The sequence below is a fragment of the Hippocampus guttulatus genome, chromosome 4, assembly GCF_054856545.1.
Source record: "Hippocampus guttulatus isolate MCC_2025c chromosome 4, RoL_Hgut_1.0, whole genome shotgun sequence".
Lineage (NCBI taxonomy): Eukaryota > Metazoa > Chordata > Actinopteri > Syngnathiformes > Syngnathidae > Hippocampus > Hippocampus guttulatus.
Genome location: NC_141264.1, coordinates 22,727,501 through 22,744,837, shown reverse-complemented (window position 1 = coordinate 22,744,837; position 17,337 = coordinate 22,727,501). Strand labels below are relative to the sequence as shown.

At 42.3% G+C, this 17,337-nt stretch overlaps 1 protein-coding gene and 1 long non-coding RNA gene across 2 annotated transcripts; one reads left to right on the top strand and one right to left on the bottom strand.

Annotated features, from left to right (window-relative positions):
• Positions 1-657: 657 nt before the first annotated feature.
• LOC147206666 (F-actin-capping protein subunit alpha-2-like) lies at positions 658-14,566 on the bottom strand. The gene is made up of 10 exons (XM_086108398.1): positions 14,435-14,566; positions 8,181-8,244; positions 6,995-7,046; positions 6,110-6,173; positions 4,858-5,064; positions 4,592-4,671; positions 4,405-4,483; positions 4,261-4,332; positions 4,111-4,173; positions 658-1,571 (listed from the first exon to the last, which is right to left on the bottom strand). Exons 1-10 carry the CDS (start codon positions 14,564-14,566, stop codon positions 1,431-1,433), a joined length of 954 nt encoding a protein of 317 aa, XP_085964524.1. The 3' UTR covers positions 658-1,430.
• On the top strand, positions 8,576-16,697 carry LOC147206665 (uncharacterized). The gene is made up of 4 exons (XR_015100622.1): positions 8,576-8,619; positions 9,572-9,601; positions 10,850-10,938; positions 16,620-16,697. It is a non-coding gene; the product is annotated as an uncharacterized LOC147206665 (long non-coding RNA).
• Positions 16,698-17,337: the final 640 nt, after the last annotated feature.

Here is a 17,337-nt window from a genome sequence, read left to right as displayed (position 1 = left end):
ATAGGACATGATGCTTAAATATATCGGCGTGACAGCATACATGTGTATGGGGAACAAAATGGTAAATTACATTGAAATGATAAAGGACCTGATATCCTGCTCACAAGCAAACTTGACAAAATATTTTTTACTTATAAAACCAAGAGAACCATTTCTTTCCAGGTCCTCCACAATATAAAACAATAATACAGTAAGGTTTTTTTTGACTGCACTGTTTGTTTGTTTGGGTTTGTTTTTTGACAGGCATGTAAAATGACAGATCAATAGTTGTACCGGTATATATATTTTTTACTATCTATTGCATCCTTCTGTTTGCTCAGCAACGTCAGGTGAAAGCACAATGCATTTTTCTGCTTAAAACATTTTTAGGTGAAAAGACTACAGAAGTTCCTATGTAGCCAGCTTGCAACCAAATATTACACCCCCCCCCCCCCAAAAAAAAGTAAATGCATGTCTTGACACAAAAATTGAACAATATCAGCATCTAAAAATGCTTCAACTGTCAAATTTCCTTCTTTGACACATTGCTTATTATCGGGCTGATGATTTCAACATTACAGTATTGAATTTAAAATGACTCATTCGGACTCCAAATATCTACATTAGATCACAGTGAAAAAAAAATCTTCAGAGATAGAACACCAGAAATTCTGAGTCTTTGGATAGAAAATTTGTTATTTAATGCAACATAACTGTGACCGAGTTACAATGATGTCATGGAAATAACCACCACACTGACAGAGGATGTGTCATACAGTTATATATATATATATATTACAGTGTCTCGTTCTTTTCTTTTTTTTAATTGTCATATAATACAGTCGGTCTGGTTCTGTCAAGTAAAAATAAGCACAGGAGGAGAAGTGATACTTTTTTGTTGTTGTTTTACTTGTTTTTATTGTCATTTTTGATATTACTCGATGCAGCGTGGGACCAGTTAGTGAAGCTTGTCGGGCTGCTGGAGACTGATGAGGCCGTACAGTCTGTCAGGAGAGAGAAAAACAGGACAAGCAGTGGAAGAAGAGTCCCCGCCTCCCCCAAAAGGGGGTGGGGGGGTTGAATGTTTTGCCAATGAGCACAATTGTTATTTTTTGTGTGGAAATTAATTACAATTAATTGCCTTTTTGCATACATTTTTGCCTGCTGCCTCCTTCTTTGCTTTCTTTCCTATGTCAAGTATATATCTTTCCAATATAACATCTGATTTAAAGCAGGGAGGCGCGCTTGTGTATGTATAAAAGAAAGGAACATCAATAAAAGGAGACATCCAATGAGTTAATTTGACATCTTGCATCGTCTTTGTCTTCTCTAGTTTTTTTTTTGTACAAAGACAAATACTACTATCCAGTCATGCAACATTGTTTTTGTGTGTATGTCGGTGTGTGTCTGTGTGTTAGAGACAAAGGGGGCAGTTAGTTTTTTCTTCTTTTTTAAGCATTTTGCATCTCCTTTCCGAGCTTGTAGCTCAAAATCTTGTTCCAGTCGATCTTGGTGCGTGTCACAGGAAGCTGGCGGCGTAAGGCTTTGAAGGTAGTGTCCGACATGGTCTGATAGTTCTCATTGATAGCCGTCTGTGCAGGACAACAAAAGGACAAAAGACGTGTTACTGGAGTCTTTTTTTTTCTTTCCCTCCCCACAATTTGTGATACCTTGGCAAACGCACTTTATTTGTTTCACGACCACACACACAGTAACTCACTTTTTATCCATTTGAAATGCCATTAATCTGTTCCAGTTTCTGCCAAAGCGAACATGTATGTGTTTTTAATTAAGAATAATGGCACTGAATAGCACAATTTACGATTTATTTTTTTTTTAGGGCTGAGCAAATGTTTTCGACAAATTATAATTAACATCACAATTTCAAGTCGCAAATGTTGCAATTTGGAGAGTAAAAACATGCTTCACTGCTGATTTATTTTTTTTTAGCATTTAGATATGTTCAGTGCTTAGCAAGTGCAGTGCACGCATTGACTTGCTCGGATTCTTCACCCGAGATGTGCAACAGATTCCTTCAGTTTTTCATTGGTAAGGTCTCTACAGCTAGGACTCCGGTCTCAAATACCGCATCTGACCCCTCTGTCCATGTTCCATGTTCAGCTGTGCTAAATTCTTTTGAAACTGTGTCCTTGGCGCTTTTGGAGGATGTAGTTCGCCAGACAAAGCCATCTGGCTCCCCTTGCGACTCTCTTCCCCCGCACTTCTTTCAGGAGGTTCTCCCGAGTGTTGGCGCATCAGTCTTGGATATCATCAACAGCAGCCTCTCTTCTGGTGTAGTTCCCCAACAGTTTAAACATGCTGTGGTCCAACCCTTGATCAAGAAAGCTGGCCTTGATCCAGATGTGCTGTCAAGTTTCAGGCCCATTTCCAAGCTGCCTTTCATTTCCAAAATTCTGGAAAAAGTCGTGCACATGCAGTTGAAAATTTTCTTGGATGAACATAACATCTTGGAGGTCTTCCAGTCAGGTTTCAAGACGATGCATAGCACGGAGTCAGCCCTGTTACGCGTTTCTAATGACATCCTCCTGGCAAATGACTCTGGAGACCACGTGTGTCTAGTTTTATTGGACTTAACTGCAGCATTTGATACAGTGGATCACAGTATTCTGCTGTCTCGTTTGCAGCACTTGGTGGGCATTGGCGGCAGTGCTCTTGAGTGGTTTAGGTCCTATTTAGCTGATAGAACCTTCTGTGTCAGCCTTGGCTGCTCTGAGTCCCGCACTGCTCCCCTGTCATGTGGTGTTCCACAGGGCTCAATTCTGGGGCCTCTGCTGTTCTCGCTGTATCTGCTCCCATTGGGTTCCATCTTAAGGAAACATGGTATTCCCTTCCACTGCTATGCAGATGACTGCCAGATCTATGTCCCACTGAGCAAGAAAGACGCCTTCTCATTAAGGCCACTCCTATCCTGTCTGGAAGAAATCAAAACCTGGATGGCACAAAATTTCTTGAGATTCAATGAAAAGAAGACAGAGGTGATATTGTTTGGTCCCAGTGGCCCTTGTACATTCCATCCTGTAGACTTGGGCCCCCTGTCTCCTTATCTTAAGTCAACAGTCTCAAACTTGGGCCTTAAACTGGACAGTGATTTCAAACTCGATCGGCAAATTGGTGCCGTTGTTAAATCCAGCTTCTTTCACCTTAGACAGCTGGCCAAAATAAAACCTCTCCTCTCACATGAACACTTTGAGATGGTAATTCATGCCTTTGTCACATCCCGGCTCGATTACTGCAATGCCCTTTACTTTGGAGTCAGCCAGTCCTCCATTAAGCGCCTTCAGCTGGTCCAGAATGCCGCCGCTCGCCTCTTGACTGGTACTCGTAAGAGGGAGCACATAACTCCTACTCTGGCATCCCTTCACTGGCTCCCCATTCATTTTAGAGTTATTTTCAAGATCCTCTTATTTGTTTTCAAATCTCTGAATAATCTCGCGCCACCTTACCTCTCTGAGCTCATCCGCCCCTACACACCTGCCCGGCGCCTCAGGTCTGTGGACCAGACTTTATTAGAAGTACCAAGAACTAAACTGAGGCTCAGAGGGGATCGAGCCTTTTCTGTTGCTGGTCCCTCTCTCTGGAATGACCTCCCACTAAACATTCGGCAAGCCTCCTCGCTGCCCATCTTCAAAACCCTCCTCAAAACTCACTTGTATTCTTTGGCATTCGACTCAGCATGACTTAGATTTGTTCTTGGTTTTACTGTTTGGTGCTTTCTACCGCCTTTATTACCGATTTGTCTTACTGTTTATTGTGCATGTTAAATTGCTCCATGTACAGCACTTTGTATGCAGCGATGGCTGTTTGAAAGTGCTCTATAAATACTGTTGACTTGACTTGACTTATCATTGTTACTTATCTTTAGATGTCGCCATTTAAATTTTTTTCGTATGCCCCGATCAATAAACAGCTTAAAGTACAACGGTAACTGTGGCTCTTTTTGCACATTTATGGTGCTACCCGAATTGCATTTTTTTTCCTTCCCTGGGGCAGCAGTATATCTGAAGCATGCCCACCCAAATTCGTTCAAAAGAGCCAACAACTCTTAACTCGATAAAACATCTTGGTACCACTGCATATATATTTTGAAGTGTGCGCATTGTGATCACATACCTGATATTCGCTCTCTGCGGCCCCCATGATCTTGACAAACCTTTCTGCGGTTGTGACCTCATTCTGGAACGACATAAGTGGATATAGATTATTATTAATATAGAGTCCCTGCTTGGATTAAGAAGTGGGGGACCAGGTGGTGGAACTCACAGAAATGGACATGGTCTCCTTCACCTCCTTGTGGCTCACCAGCTGAACGTTGCCGTCCTCATAGTAATGAACCTGCACGGGTGGACGAGGACACCGTAAGTGGGTGCGAGAGTGCCAATGACAGCAGCTGAGGCGTCCACTGACCTGAATCTTCATGATTCCTGCCACATCGGTGGAGGATGGAGAGATGGTGAATTTCCATTCTGACCTCCAGCGTCCATTCCTAAACACAGAAGGAGGAAAAAAAAAAAGACATGGATCTTGAAAGAAGCCACCCCAAACTGCCCTTTGCCCGATCTGCTGTTGAGTAAATAAAAGAATTAAAAGGTACCAGAAGTTTTTGGGCTGAAACTGATGGCACTCGACACACACGATGATGGTCTGATGCCCATCGATGGTTTTGCCGTAAATCTGAGAGGGGGGGGAAAAATATATATATACATATTTTGGAGGACACGATGGCTTCATGTCTGAAAAGTAGATTTTGAGAAAAGCTGCAATTTTACAAAGGGTGGTCATAATAAAAGATTGTGGGGCCGGTTTTAGGAGAAAAACAATGGTAGTAGATTAAAAAAATGGTAATTTTTTACAGCGTACAGTGCAGACTCCGTTAGGGTAGTGCTCCTTGACGTAAGCCCTGACGGCGGTGTCCACGGCGCTCCTCCACTCCTCCATGGAGACGTCCACATCGTGACGCCGGGGGTCGCTGGCCTCCTTCCTCAGGTGGTCAAAGGAGAAGGAGATCTTGTTCTTGGGGTCCAGGACGCGACCGTTCCCCAGATCCCCGTGCTCTGTGATTAAGACCTGCCAACGAGGACCGCATTTCTATGAATTTATCATTTTTGTGAAATTATTTTTTTTTTCCTCTTGAAAACATTCAACTTTATACAGTAGTTACACTTTTTTTTTTTAAAAATCACAGGAAGCTAGAATTGTTTTCCTATTTCAATTAAACACATTTTCTCTCTCGTAAATAAATATACACCATTTCACTGGCAAACTAACGTCTCAGAAAAATACGCCCCGCCCTTTAAATTCTGGAAAATTTTATACATATACACGTTTTAAATCTCACAAACATCCAACTTTCTGCAGAAATCTAATATTTTCTGTGTGTGTGTGGTGGGGGGGGGGGTCTCATTTTCTCTATAATATTCAAGCTAAATTGTGGACAACATAAAAAAAAAATCAAAAAATATATTTGTTTTCAAGAAAAAAAGTTCACTCAACTAAAATATCTGTTTCTCACAAATAAATTGCCTTTTTATGGAAAATATGCTACTTTAAGAAAATATTTGTTCATACACAATTTTTCTCACAAATACAGTACGCAGCTTCTTCCCTGAAATATGTAATATTTTTCCCTCACTTCCTTGGAGGAAAAAAATAGTTTTCTCAAAAGAATATAGCTTTTGTCTTATCCATATTTTTTCTTGTAAATCAAAAAAAAAATTCATGAAGAATTTAAGCTTTTTTCTTTTTTTTTAACTTTACATGATATTGTTTCGCTGAAGTCGTGGCCTATAAATGAAGCAGGCACTTCAACTACTGTGGAACGGCCTTTCCATCACGTTGTCATGTACATCGACACTTCAGCAGTGCCGCCGGGAACGCGGGCGGCGGGGGAATGAACGCACGGAGTGGGAACGCTGAGACATGATGACACACAGACGTAACATCTCTGCAATCATTGCTGAGCATTTGCTCAGCCACAAATCGACAAGGGCCACCAAACGCAATGATGTCATGGAAGGCAGAATTGCGAGCCATCAAATTGTGTGATTTGAATCTTTTTGAGAATATGTATTGAAGTAAAAAAAAAAAAAGGATATATATTTTTTTAAGTCACCTGGTCATCGTAGCCCTCAACTTTCGCGGGGGTAAACTGGTCCAAGTTGTACTGTGCAAATGCACTGCAAAGGGAGGAGGAATAAAAAAAAGTGAATGAAAATGACAAATGAATATCTCGTTTAACTTTGCAAATGTTGACTTCTCTTTCCAAATAACCTACACTCAGTCCCCTGTGACAAAAAATGAAGGCATGTTTGATTTCTCAAGGACACCTTTTCTTTTGCATCTGGCTACTGCACAATGCCGACTGAATGTCAGTGTCTTCAACCCAACAAGTCAGTTGCTTTTGCTTCAAGGTTGGTTGTGCCATATTATTTGGCATTTGGAAGGTGAGCTGTGTTTCCATAGTTCAGCATTTTATGACATTAACTGAAATGCGATTGCTCCGTAACAGCCCCGAAAACCAAACATTTTATTGTTATGCGTTTTTAATTAAGAAACACAGCAGAGTATTTGTACCAAACACAACATAAATAAGAGCATTATCAATCCCGTTTTGATAAAACGCTGCTTTGTAATGGGAATTTAGCATGCAGGTGAAGATAGGACATGCATAAAACGGTCTACCATGCCCCATATGTTGCCGGGCCGATGCCATGTTCCGTTTTTGTAACCGTGACATCCAGAGAGTTCTGTTCGATGCACAGAAGCTAATGCAAATCTGTGCATCGGACAGAACTCGGTGTACCGCTGCTTCCATTTCGGGTCGTGTAGTTTGCTCGCTTTAAAGTGGCCGTAGACATTCAGCCACCCGATCTGATCATCCCACGGGCAGAGAAACTCAGCATGCAGAAAAGACGAGTTTCAGAATTGAACGACAGAAAAACCCGTGAACTTTTCGACCAGATTGCAATTTACCGCAGCCGTGCGGCAGAGCACTTACTGCGTCGCGCCTTCCCTGAGGAGATTGTCATTGTCGAGCAGCAATCGCACATCTACAAACACAGCAAAGGAGACAAGGAGGGATTAAGGGGGGAGAAGGCGGGTCATTCAGAGCAAATGAACAAGAGTGGAACAGGGTGTTAAATCCCATAAAGATCATGGTGGACCAAGTGGCGACAAGGGCATTGATTGTGTTCAAGTGCGTGTGTGGCTGCGTGTATCTGTCAAGGGGAGATAAGACAAATTCAAACGCATGCAAAAATATAGCCCCCCCGATCGACGTTCCCCCCGCAGCCTCTTATCATGGCGGGATGAAGCTTTCATGACACTTCTAGCTGTCCCTGCAGGCTCGGCTGACAGTTTATCCCAAACAACAAGGCTTTAGCGGCGGCTCTCAACCACTGCATGCATGGGCCATAAGTCAGAATACTCGGCGAAACACATCTTGCTGCTGTAATAGAGTTTTAACGTGCACGGGGGGGGGGAAAAAAAAGTCGGAGCTGTACGCCATAATATTGCGGTGTTTCTTTCTTTTTTTTTAGGGTAACATTATAGTACCGGTACTAAAATATCGACACCAAGGGTGCCCAACCAGTGGGGCGGAGGGTGTAATGGGGGTAAAATAAATAAATAAATGAGTGTCCGTGTGCGTGTTAGTAATATCGCGTTTACATGCGGTAAGGGGTCGACCGCAGAAGGTTGGTTTCTTGAAAAGTAGACCGTCAGTCATAAAAGGCTGGGCACTCCGATCTACATGATGGACCGAGGCTATTTGCAAGGTCGAGGGACCAGGCCAGCCCATGAATAGTGAAAATCTGCGTAGAATTGATGCCCATTTAAAAATAATAATAAAAAAATAAACATTTGATCCAAAACCCACTGATATGTGTTGCAGGTCAACTGCGGGAAGCTGTCATCTTGAAAAGTAGATCTTGGGTCAAAATAGGCAAGGCTTTGGAAGCTTCAATGTTTTTTAATGTGGAATGAAAAATGCATGCGAGCACGGGGAGATTATGCAAACGCCTTACAGGAGGGCTGGACTCATGATTTGAAACTGGAACCCCAGAGATGTAAAGCACACGTCATGCCAACCAGTCAGTCAACCGCTGTGCTGCCCACATTATATACAGATGTAAACTAATGATAATAACAATAATATATTTTTTTTTAAAAAGCAGAAAACTTACCATTGAAAACTTCATTGAACTCTCCTGGTGGGGCATGAATGATGAATGCAGCTGCGATGCGCAACTGCAGGCAAGACACAAAATGGAGTGTTTAGACAAATGGCACTGGGCTCAACATTCTGACTTGAGCTTGGACACTGTCCGCATGTAAAATATCTTTTTATTTTTATTTTTTTCCTATGAAGAGAATGAATGAATAAAATAACCTAATTGATGTTGATAGACGGGGCATGTCTCCACACGCAGAATTTCCCCATCTACATTTCTCTGCTGCTGCTTTTGCACGACACATCCTGTTTCTCGGTCACATGACAAAAAGACGACGGCCCATCCCTCCCCCGCATGGCACTCGACCATATAAGGACATGAAAATGTGCTGAGAAAGAGTTGACGGAATCGTTGGCGGCACCCGACGGCTCGGCCAGGTTCTCGCATGTCGGTGAGCGGGAGGAAGGTGCGGGTGTTAGGGTGCATGTCAGAGCAGTGTGTGTGTGTGTCAGAGCATTTTGTTTTTAATTTAGTGCCTGAGGTGGAGATCAAAGCGTTGGCTATTTTGGTGTGAAGTGGCAATTTGAAGAAAAAGTCAGGGATTCAGATTAAACACACCATTAGTTGGGGAGTTCGTCTAAAACACGGGTGTCAAATTCATTTTTGTCACGGGCCACTTTGGGGTTATGTCTTCACTTGGAGGGCCGTTACGACAGTGAAACCGAATAAATGTTCAATCAGCACATCGTATTATTACTTGAACAAACACACACAAAAAAAAAGATGGCTCACTAGTTTTGAAATCAGTCAAGTATTTGTTCAATTATTGTTTAAGTGAGTGCAAACCGAGTCACAAAGTACTTGCAAAATGTCACCAATATTTATTTCGGTACAAATTTAAGCAGATTTAAGCAAGGGTCATGGAAGTTGACATGTATGATTTGCTTTTGCGGGCCAAATAAAATGATGTGGTGGGCCGGATCTGGCCCCCGGGCCTTGGCTTTGACACCCGTGATCTAAGAGGAACCAGGAGGACGACGTTTTGTTGGTCAGTCGGGTTGATCACCAAAACGTTTTTTTTTTTTTTTTTTTTAAAATACGAAGTATTGGGGCAAGGCTCATTTAAGATTGTAAGTAGGACTGCGGCGATCAAATGTTTTTAGAAATGACAATTCGACATTCTCCCATTGATGATTCCGATTTTATATTTGAAAGCAACAAAATGTGGACTTGATATTCAGGTTTCATTTTGAGGCTGTCACTGCTGAATCCTTTTAGAATCGATTATAAACTGAAAGCGTCTGGATGGATGACATGCACACTACCGAAGCATCGGGGAAAAAAACGTTTGTGTCGATTTTTTTTTTTTAGGTTGACTTTGTCTACCTTTTTTTTCCCCGCAGCCCAAGTCGAGTTTGCTGTTGTGATCTCAGGTGAGCGCCGGTTAACCATTCGTGAGTTAAAGTCTGGTTACAAGGCGCCACAGCCATATCGGTATTGTTTCAAAGAGCAATACAAATAAGAAGTAATTTGATCTGTTTAACAAGGTAAGGCCATTGAGAGCAGTTTGTCATTTACAATGCCGATCTAGTCAAAATTGAAGGTTCAGTATCTTGCGAAAAGACAACCTTGAAAGTGGACGGTTGGAGCCCGGAAATAAAACAACAAAGGCTTCCGCCACCGGACCGCTCTCCTAAAAGAGCCGCGGCCAACTAAGAACAATTCCAGAAAATGCTTTTCGTCCACGAGGTCGGACCGTGGGGGCAAGAGCTGCAAGTGAAAATGAGTTTTTGAGTATCCTTCAATGAAGGCGCACAAGCGCCGACATGAAAACTCGACGCGTGGAAGCCAGAGTTGACAGGCATTCCAGGAACATTCTTGCTTTGTGGCGACACACCTAACAACCCCTGCCGACTGAGCGTTGGTCTGCGGTCGGTGTTGAATCGAGATTTGGTTGGTTTACGCTTGTGCGTTGAATATCAGAACGGCCACTGCAGAGCTGATTTATCTTTCCTAAAATCTCCATTTGAATTAGCGTCACAAAATTCAAGTCTGTTGGCTGCATGACAGAGAAATATTTTATGAGAGGCCGATCGTGGCAAAAAAAAAAAAAAAAAGATTGCTGCAGCAAAGTAGAAATTGGATTATTAAAGCAGCGCATGTGTTTATTTTCTTATGTCTAGCTGTCAATCCAAATCTAAGACGACGCTTGTATCAACTCAGATCAGAACTACGCCACTGCTTGGCCAAGCCGCAGTTGATTACAACCTGCGCCTCTACTCAGCTAGACCCGGAAAAATTCACCCATTAAGTTTTGTGCTCTTTCTCAAATGCTGCTTTTAGACTAGAAAAGACGCACATAAGATATTATTCTCCAGACCATTTTGGAGTTGACTTCTTGACTAAACGAGCAGTACTTGATTTTTAGTGAACAATAAAGCTGCTTTCAAAACATGCAATATGAAGAAAAAAATAATACAAGAAATACTTGAGTTGGAACCTTTTCAAATGGATTTTCATGAATAACAACTGGTGGATTTATGAGTCCTAAATCTTGCATGGCCGAATGCAGCCAAGTGGGACAACGACAAGATCTATCTGACACGATTCGTGAAGGCTTTATGAAATCATTGATGAAACATTAAGCGACGGTTCAATTCAATTTACTTTTATTTATACAGCACCAACTTGTCAGACTAACCGAGCCCCGACCGAACCCCATACACAAGCAAAGACGAGGCGACGGAGGCAAGGAAAAACTCCCTCTCAGGTAAAAAGACTCAAACTGACCCAAGACTCAAGGTGGGGTGGCCGCCTGCCGTTTCTTGGTTTCGCAAAGCCGATCCACGCAGCTCACAAAAACAGCGCCGGGGTGCGTTATGATGGGACGGCCGTGTGCCGGCTGGAGGAGTGAGCGAGATCGATACTTTTGAGCTGAGACGAATAAGATCGATTTCCAAACTTGACACAGGGATGGATATGTTTGATACTTCAGTCATCTTATACGCTGGATTTCCAGTACGGTACCACATAGGAACTTGGCACGATGGTATCGATGAGCAGACTCACACGAGAACCGAAGAAGCAGCAGAGTGGCTTTCCGTCAAGCAATTTATTCATTTACTGCGAGCAGTTTGAAGTTTACGTTTTTTTTTTAAACATTTCATTAAATGTTCCTCTTTCAACAAAAGAACTGTTTAGCATTCTGGTCCACTTACTGTACCGAACTTTGATCAGATAAGTCTTCATTTTTGGCAGGCCGCAAGGTTTCACCATTACTAACGATCAGTGTTTCCGCAACGTTTACTGTACACAGCCCACCATTGAGGCAATTTTAGAGTTTTAAGTCCAAATAACACCCTGAAATTGACCTCAATGTTTGGTCTAATGCGAATAAAGGCGCTTTTTAAGCAGCTTGATCTGTGCTTCCCTTCGTTTGCAGCCAAATTTATAAAGCAGATTTGTAAGGTTATCTACACAGACAGCCTCGTTGAAAGGTCTGATGAAAATATTGAGGAATATTAAATCGAAAGTGTGACAGCAGAGACGGATATGAATGAGGTAGGGTCGTTAAGCAGCTGCAGACGAACGGAACCCCCCCCCCCCCAAACTTCCTGATCTGGGAATGAATCTTGAGTAATTTATCTGATTCGAAAGGAGGAATGAAGGACTTTTCAAAAAATGATGACACACAAAATGATTTCCGTTCGCCTGCTGCCTCATGCTGCGATGATTAAAAATAGCATCAAAGAGGAATTCTTCGGGTGAATCCCAGAACGCGGGTTGTCACGCTACTTTGCAGGTACAATAAAAAAAACAAACACGATACTATTTAAGGCAGACAATTCTAAATCGCACGCCATCGGAAGGAGGCTCGTAAGCAGAAAAGGCAAGTGTTGCGATGGATCCAACGGCAGTGACGGAAAACTTCTCGAAGACGTACCAAACATTCAGACGAGCCAGATGGACTAAGTTGACTTGTTCCGTTGAATTTTCTGTCATATAATTTCAAATGACAAATCAATACCATCGCTATACCCTGCTAACCGGAATTACAGTCGTGTATGAAAAATTACGACGCGACAAAATACTGCCAGTATGCAATACGCTTGTCCACGACATAAAACAACATTGCTGCTGCACGATACTGTCATAAGCGATACGATATAACGCAACACAAAACGGTTGGTCTACAATACAGTACAATATCATATAATCAAGTACGACCAATTCGATACAAATTGACAAGACAAAACTTCTGGTAAATTATATAAAACTGCTCGACAAGGCAGAATGCTGCCAGATTAGGATGCACGATGGATGCTACAACCAGATACTACCACTACGCAATATGACAAGATACAACCAGACATGATACTGCTAGAATACAGTATACCAGTACAAAACAATAGGACAGTACTGTCGCAGTATGCAATATGTTACATCGCAACCCAATATCGTCAAGATACGATGCGTTCGGCTACAATACAACACAACCAGATACCATCGGGAAAGGAGACAACACCAATCGACAAGATGTGTTCCAACCTGTATAAGATACAATATGAGACGCTCTCATGAACAATATGATTCTTAAAAGAATAAGATACAACACAACAGACAGGATACAAAATGGTATCCTTCAATACGCTGCGCTACTCAGTATTGGTGTAAAGTTTTGTTCCTTTATTGCCTGCAAACTAGAAGGACGCTGACAAGTCCTTTTGAGATGCAATGATGTTACAGTGCAAACAGATTGACTCACCAGTTTCCTGTTGTACACTGTGTGTGTGTGTGTGTGTGTGTGTGTGTGTGTGTGTGTGTGTGTGTGTGTGTGTGTGTGTGGTTTTAGCTTATCCTGCCACCAGGAAGCTCATATAAAGAAAGCCAAGAAGCCATTCGTTTGCCAGTAAGCATTTACGTACACTTGCTATTCTTTTCGACAACCGTGCAGCGATTTCAGACAGACGACTTTTTTGAGAAATATCAGCCGGCGGATGAAAGAGCAACGACATTACAGGTCGACCTGAAGATCAAAGCTGCTCAAGGGCTGATTGCCATTAACAAAAAAACATCAATTCATAGATGTCAGCCCTGTACTTCTACTCCAGCCAATAACGATCATGGCCTTTCTCTGCATCATCTTGAAAAGTTTACCACAACCTTCAGTGACGCTGCCGTTTGCTGTCAAGTCGGACAGCAATCAGTCAATCACCAACGCTAGGCTTCTTTCTAACTAATTCTTCTGCTAACCACATTCGAGCCCCATCTTCAGGTATAAGTTTTGGTGAAGAGCGAGCGTCCGATATTCTGCTGCTCCAGTAAAGTGTGTGCGTGTGTGTGTGGGGGAAAGCGTGAACAATTTAGGCGATATTTTTGCATATGAGCAAGGAGAGGTGCAGAGAAGTGTGATGCACTTTCCAACCGTTTATTTAACTAGATAGACTCAAAGACAAAATGAGACAACTTGCAAGGAGCTGCTGTAGATCACAGCTCACAAAAAACGGCCAACCCGATTGCAGTGTAAGGTCACTCATTAGGCCACGCCCCTTAAAGGCACATGAAAACTGCAATACGTGCTGTGTTACATTTCGTAAAACCAGTTGGTTGAGGTATTTGACAGTTTGTCTAATGAGCCAATACGTTCAGTAAAGCAGTTGGTTAGTAGATACGTCCGTAAAAGTACACAACAATTATGTTTCGACGATGAACACATAAGCACCTCTTCCAAGCAACTTCCTGAAACGTCGTGACTTGTTAACTACACACACACGCACATTGAGGTGACACAGAATTTTGAATTGTGTCAAAAATACGGTCGCAAGCGTACAAAACAGAAAAGCGGCATGAAAACAGCAAAAGGGCGTGTTAATCAGTTTCGCTAACTGTTAGCCACGAGCGGCTAAATGCTAAACTACGGGAGCTAACGTTGCAAAAACTTTGCCAAGACAGACAACAAGCGACGCGCAACGCGGAGAAATAATGCGCGATATGTTATCTCGACTGATTTTATAACGGCAACGGGGCTCCTATTTTCAGCCAGCACCGTACAAGGAGTCTCCGTTTGGAGCTTCGCTAAAATGAGCGGAAGTTGAGCTAAAAATAAGAAGAGTGGCGGCGGCAGGCAGGCCCACGAATTCCGCTCGTTAAATAAACACGTTCGTCATTCGAAGCACGTCCAAAACATGGCCAAGTGCCACCTGAGAAAACCGCGGCTCGTCTAATCCTAAAAGCGCTTAGTTTGGCAAATTAAAAAGTATTCGTACCTTATCCTCGTTGCTGATCGGCTCGTCTTGATCCGCCATCTTTTCATCCGGCACCACCAGCTTGTCAGAGCGTTGTGACGTCATCACATGGGTGGTTCCCCTCCGTTTGGCTCGGCTAATGCATAGGGCCATCTGCGTGCGCACGCACACGTCACACGCGGCCACACACACACACACACACATGGTGACCGAATTTGTGTAATAATATAAGATAAGATAAGATAAGAAAACCTTTATTAGTCTCGCAATGGAGAAATTCCCAATTCACAGCAGCAAAGTTATGAAAGGAAGAAGTAGAACAACATTCCATCAATCCATCGATCTATCCACCCATTAATAATAATAATAATAATAACAGCATTAATACGAGTCTGTTTTCTGCATAGAAGTAAAACGAAATTGAAGCCATCATTCCACTGCAGTACGAAAGGCATTGCAGTATTCTCAATTCAACTCTATCGATAGAGAATTTTAAAAAAACCCGCAACTGAAGCTAAGTTGTACACATCAAAATGACATGAAACAACGCAATTTAACATAAGAATAAAACAACAACAAAGTCTAAATCAATAAAAACATCCTTTGCCTGTGAGTCTTCGGTAGGGCCACTTCCATGCTTTTCCACTAGATGGGGATAGAAGACAGGATAGAAAAATGAGCTGTGGTTGGTTAAACGTTATCCACGTAGGAACTTCAAACAAGTTAGTTACAACTAGCCTTGCCGAGCTCCACGTGCCTTTCACCTCATGATTAGCAAATAATATGAGATGACCCCATGCGCTGGGATTTTATACAACACGCTTTTAAGTATTCCGATGTGATACGACACCATTCTGTGTGATACGACATGGCACGCTCACAACTCAAAAGATTCACACCTCAAAACATCTTTATCTCTGCGATGAATTTAAATGCTATTCATTTGTTCCAGCCTTATCTCCCTCCAAAAAACATTTTGCAAAACTGCAGAAAAACTCCTAAATCCGGTGTCTTGCATCAAAAGCACAGGTGTCAAAGTCGAGGCCCGGGGGCCAGATCTGGCCAGCCACATCATTTTATGTGGCCCGCGAAAGCAAATCAAGCATGTGAAGTTCCATGATGCTTGCTAAAGTCTGAACCAAAATTTCAAATTGTCATATGTAATCCACAATAACAGTCGTTATTCTTGACTTCTGATTTTAGAAACCAGTTATTCATCAATTTGTTGTGCGCTGTGTATGTAATATGTGGAAGTGATTAAACATTTATGTGGTTTCCCAAAATTCATAACGGCACTCCACGTCAAACCGTAACTACAATGTGGCCCGTGACAAAAATGAGTTTGACACCCCTGATCTAAAGGCACTGTACTCATCTTATTTCATACATATACAATAAAATACGATGCACAACTCTAATCTCCACAATACTACACGACAATATCCCACGACACACAATGCTATGGCAACATTTGTGCATTTTTGGGGGTGGGGGGGGGGGGGTGATCCTCCCTCTATTTGCTGAAATACTCATATACTTGTCGTTTTTGTTCTGAGGCCAAAAGTGTCATATAACGCAACATTTCAAAGCATTCTGGTACCAAGGTACCAAACTCTGCAGGAAATAATAAAACTCTGTGTGTGTGTGTGTGTGTGTGTGTGTGTGTGGTTTTTCAATTTTAATGTAGTTACCATGTATGATATGATACAATATGACACAGATAGTAAAAAATTGTGCCTAGCATCCCGAGGTTTATTGTGTTGTGCAGTGTTGTATTGTGTCACGTGGCATTTTATAGTATCGTGTTGAATCTCATCATATCACATAGCATCACATGATATCCTCATGTATGATATCTTGTCTACTTTTGGAGCAGTTAGGTGGAGTTCATGTCTTGCTAGGGGGCATCCCTAGTTGCCACACGCGTCGCCGTGCATCCTAGCTGGGGATTTGAAATGACGGCACAGGCCTGAGGAGGCGTTCTAGCGGCCTCAAACTTGAAAATATCCCGCGGTGTGCCACAAAGAGACTCAAAGCAGCATTGAGGACTCGTGAAAGGGGTCTTCTGTGACTCAGTGACAGTCTCTGCTGAGTCATGACACTATTCCCGCCTGGACAATCATCACCTCGAGGGAATATCAAAGACACAGCATAATGAAGGGTGAGGATGAAAGAGTACAGTGTAACTTTTCTTTTTGTCTCCCAGAATGTCCTTGGCAGCGCAAAGAGGTGGAGACACAACTGATAGTCTCGGGACTGCTACACTGCATGGAATAGCAGAAAGTGAGCTTATTAAAAGGTGAGTAAGAAGCTCCAATGTGACATAGTGATGCATAAGCAAGATGGTGTCTTTTTATTTCTACTGAGCTCACCAACTTCTTGGCGTTAGTCAGTTTTCCAAGAAGCAAGTCGGCGGAAAAAGCGCTGCAGACCTCATCAGGATCGCTCATTAGAGTTCAGGAAACTCAAAAAATAAAGAGCAGACAAAAGGCAAAAACCCGATACGACCTTCGTCCGCCAGCTCCTTCCAGTATTGTCTGGAAATCTGTAGGTTTTTTTAGTCTGAGGTTTGCAGGAGTTGAAAATGCGTTTTTCACTTAAAAAATAGCCAATGACATCCAAATTTATATGATACAATCGGACATGATAAAAAAAACATTGTATGGTGTCATATTATACAATAAAATGTGGTCAAGTGTGGTACAGGTTGGCGCATTGTGGTATAGCATACAATGCAATATGATTTGATTCATTGTGATATTTATACAGTCGTGTACTGTAATACAATACAATAGAATACAATAGTGGTATGACAGGATAAGCTATAAGACAATGCAAGACAACATGATCACATGCAATACAGTTTGGTGCTGTATGATACATGACAAGATGCTGTTCGCGCTCGTGTAAAATACATTATGCTG

Bases quoted from the DNA above. Each gene is read 5' to 3' on its own strand.
- LOC147206666 (XM_086108398.1), bottom strand. From the start codon at position 14,566: ATGGCCCTATGCATTAGCCGAGCCAAACGGAGGGGAACCACCCATGTG. The intron at 7,047-8,180 runs GTAAGTTTTCTG...CTGTGTTTGTAG, and splicing joins GTTCAATGAAGTTTTCAATG to ATGTGCGATTGCTGCTCGAC. The intron at 4,484-4,591 runs GTACCTTTTAAT...TTCTGTGTTTAG, and splicing joins TTTCAGCCCAAAAACTTCTG to GAATGGACGCTGGAGGTCAG.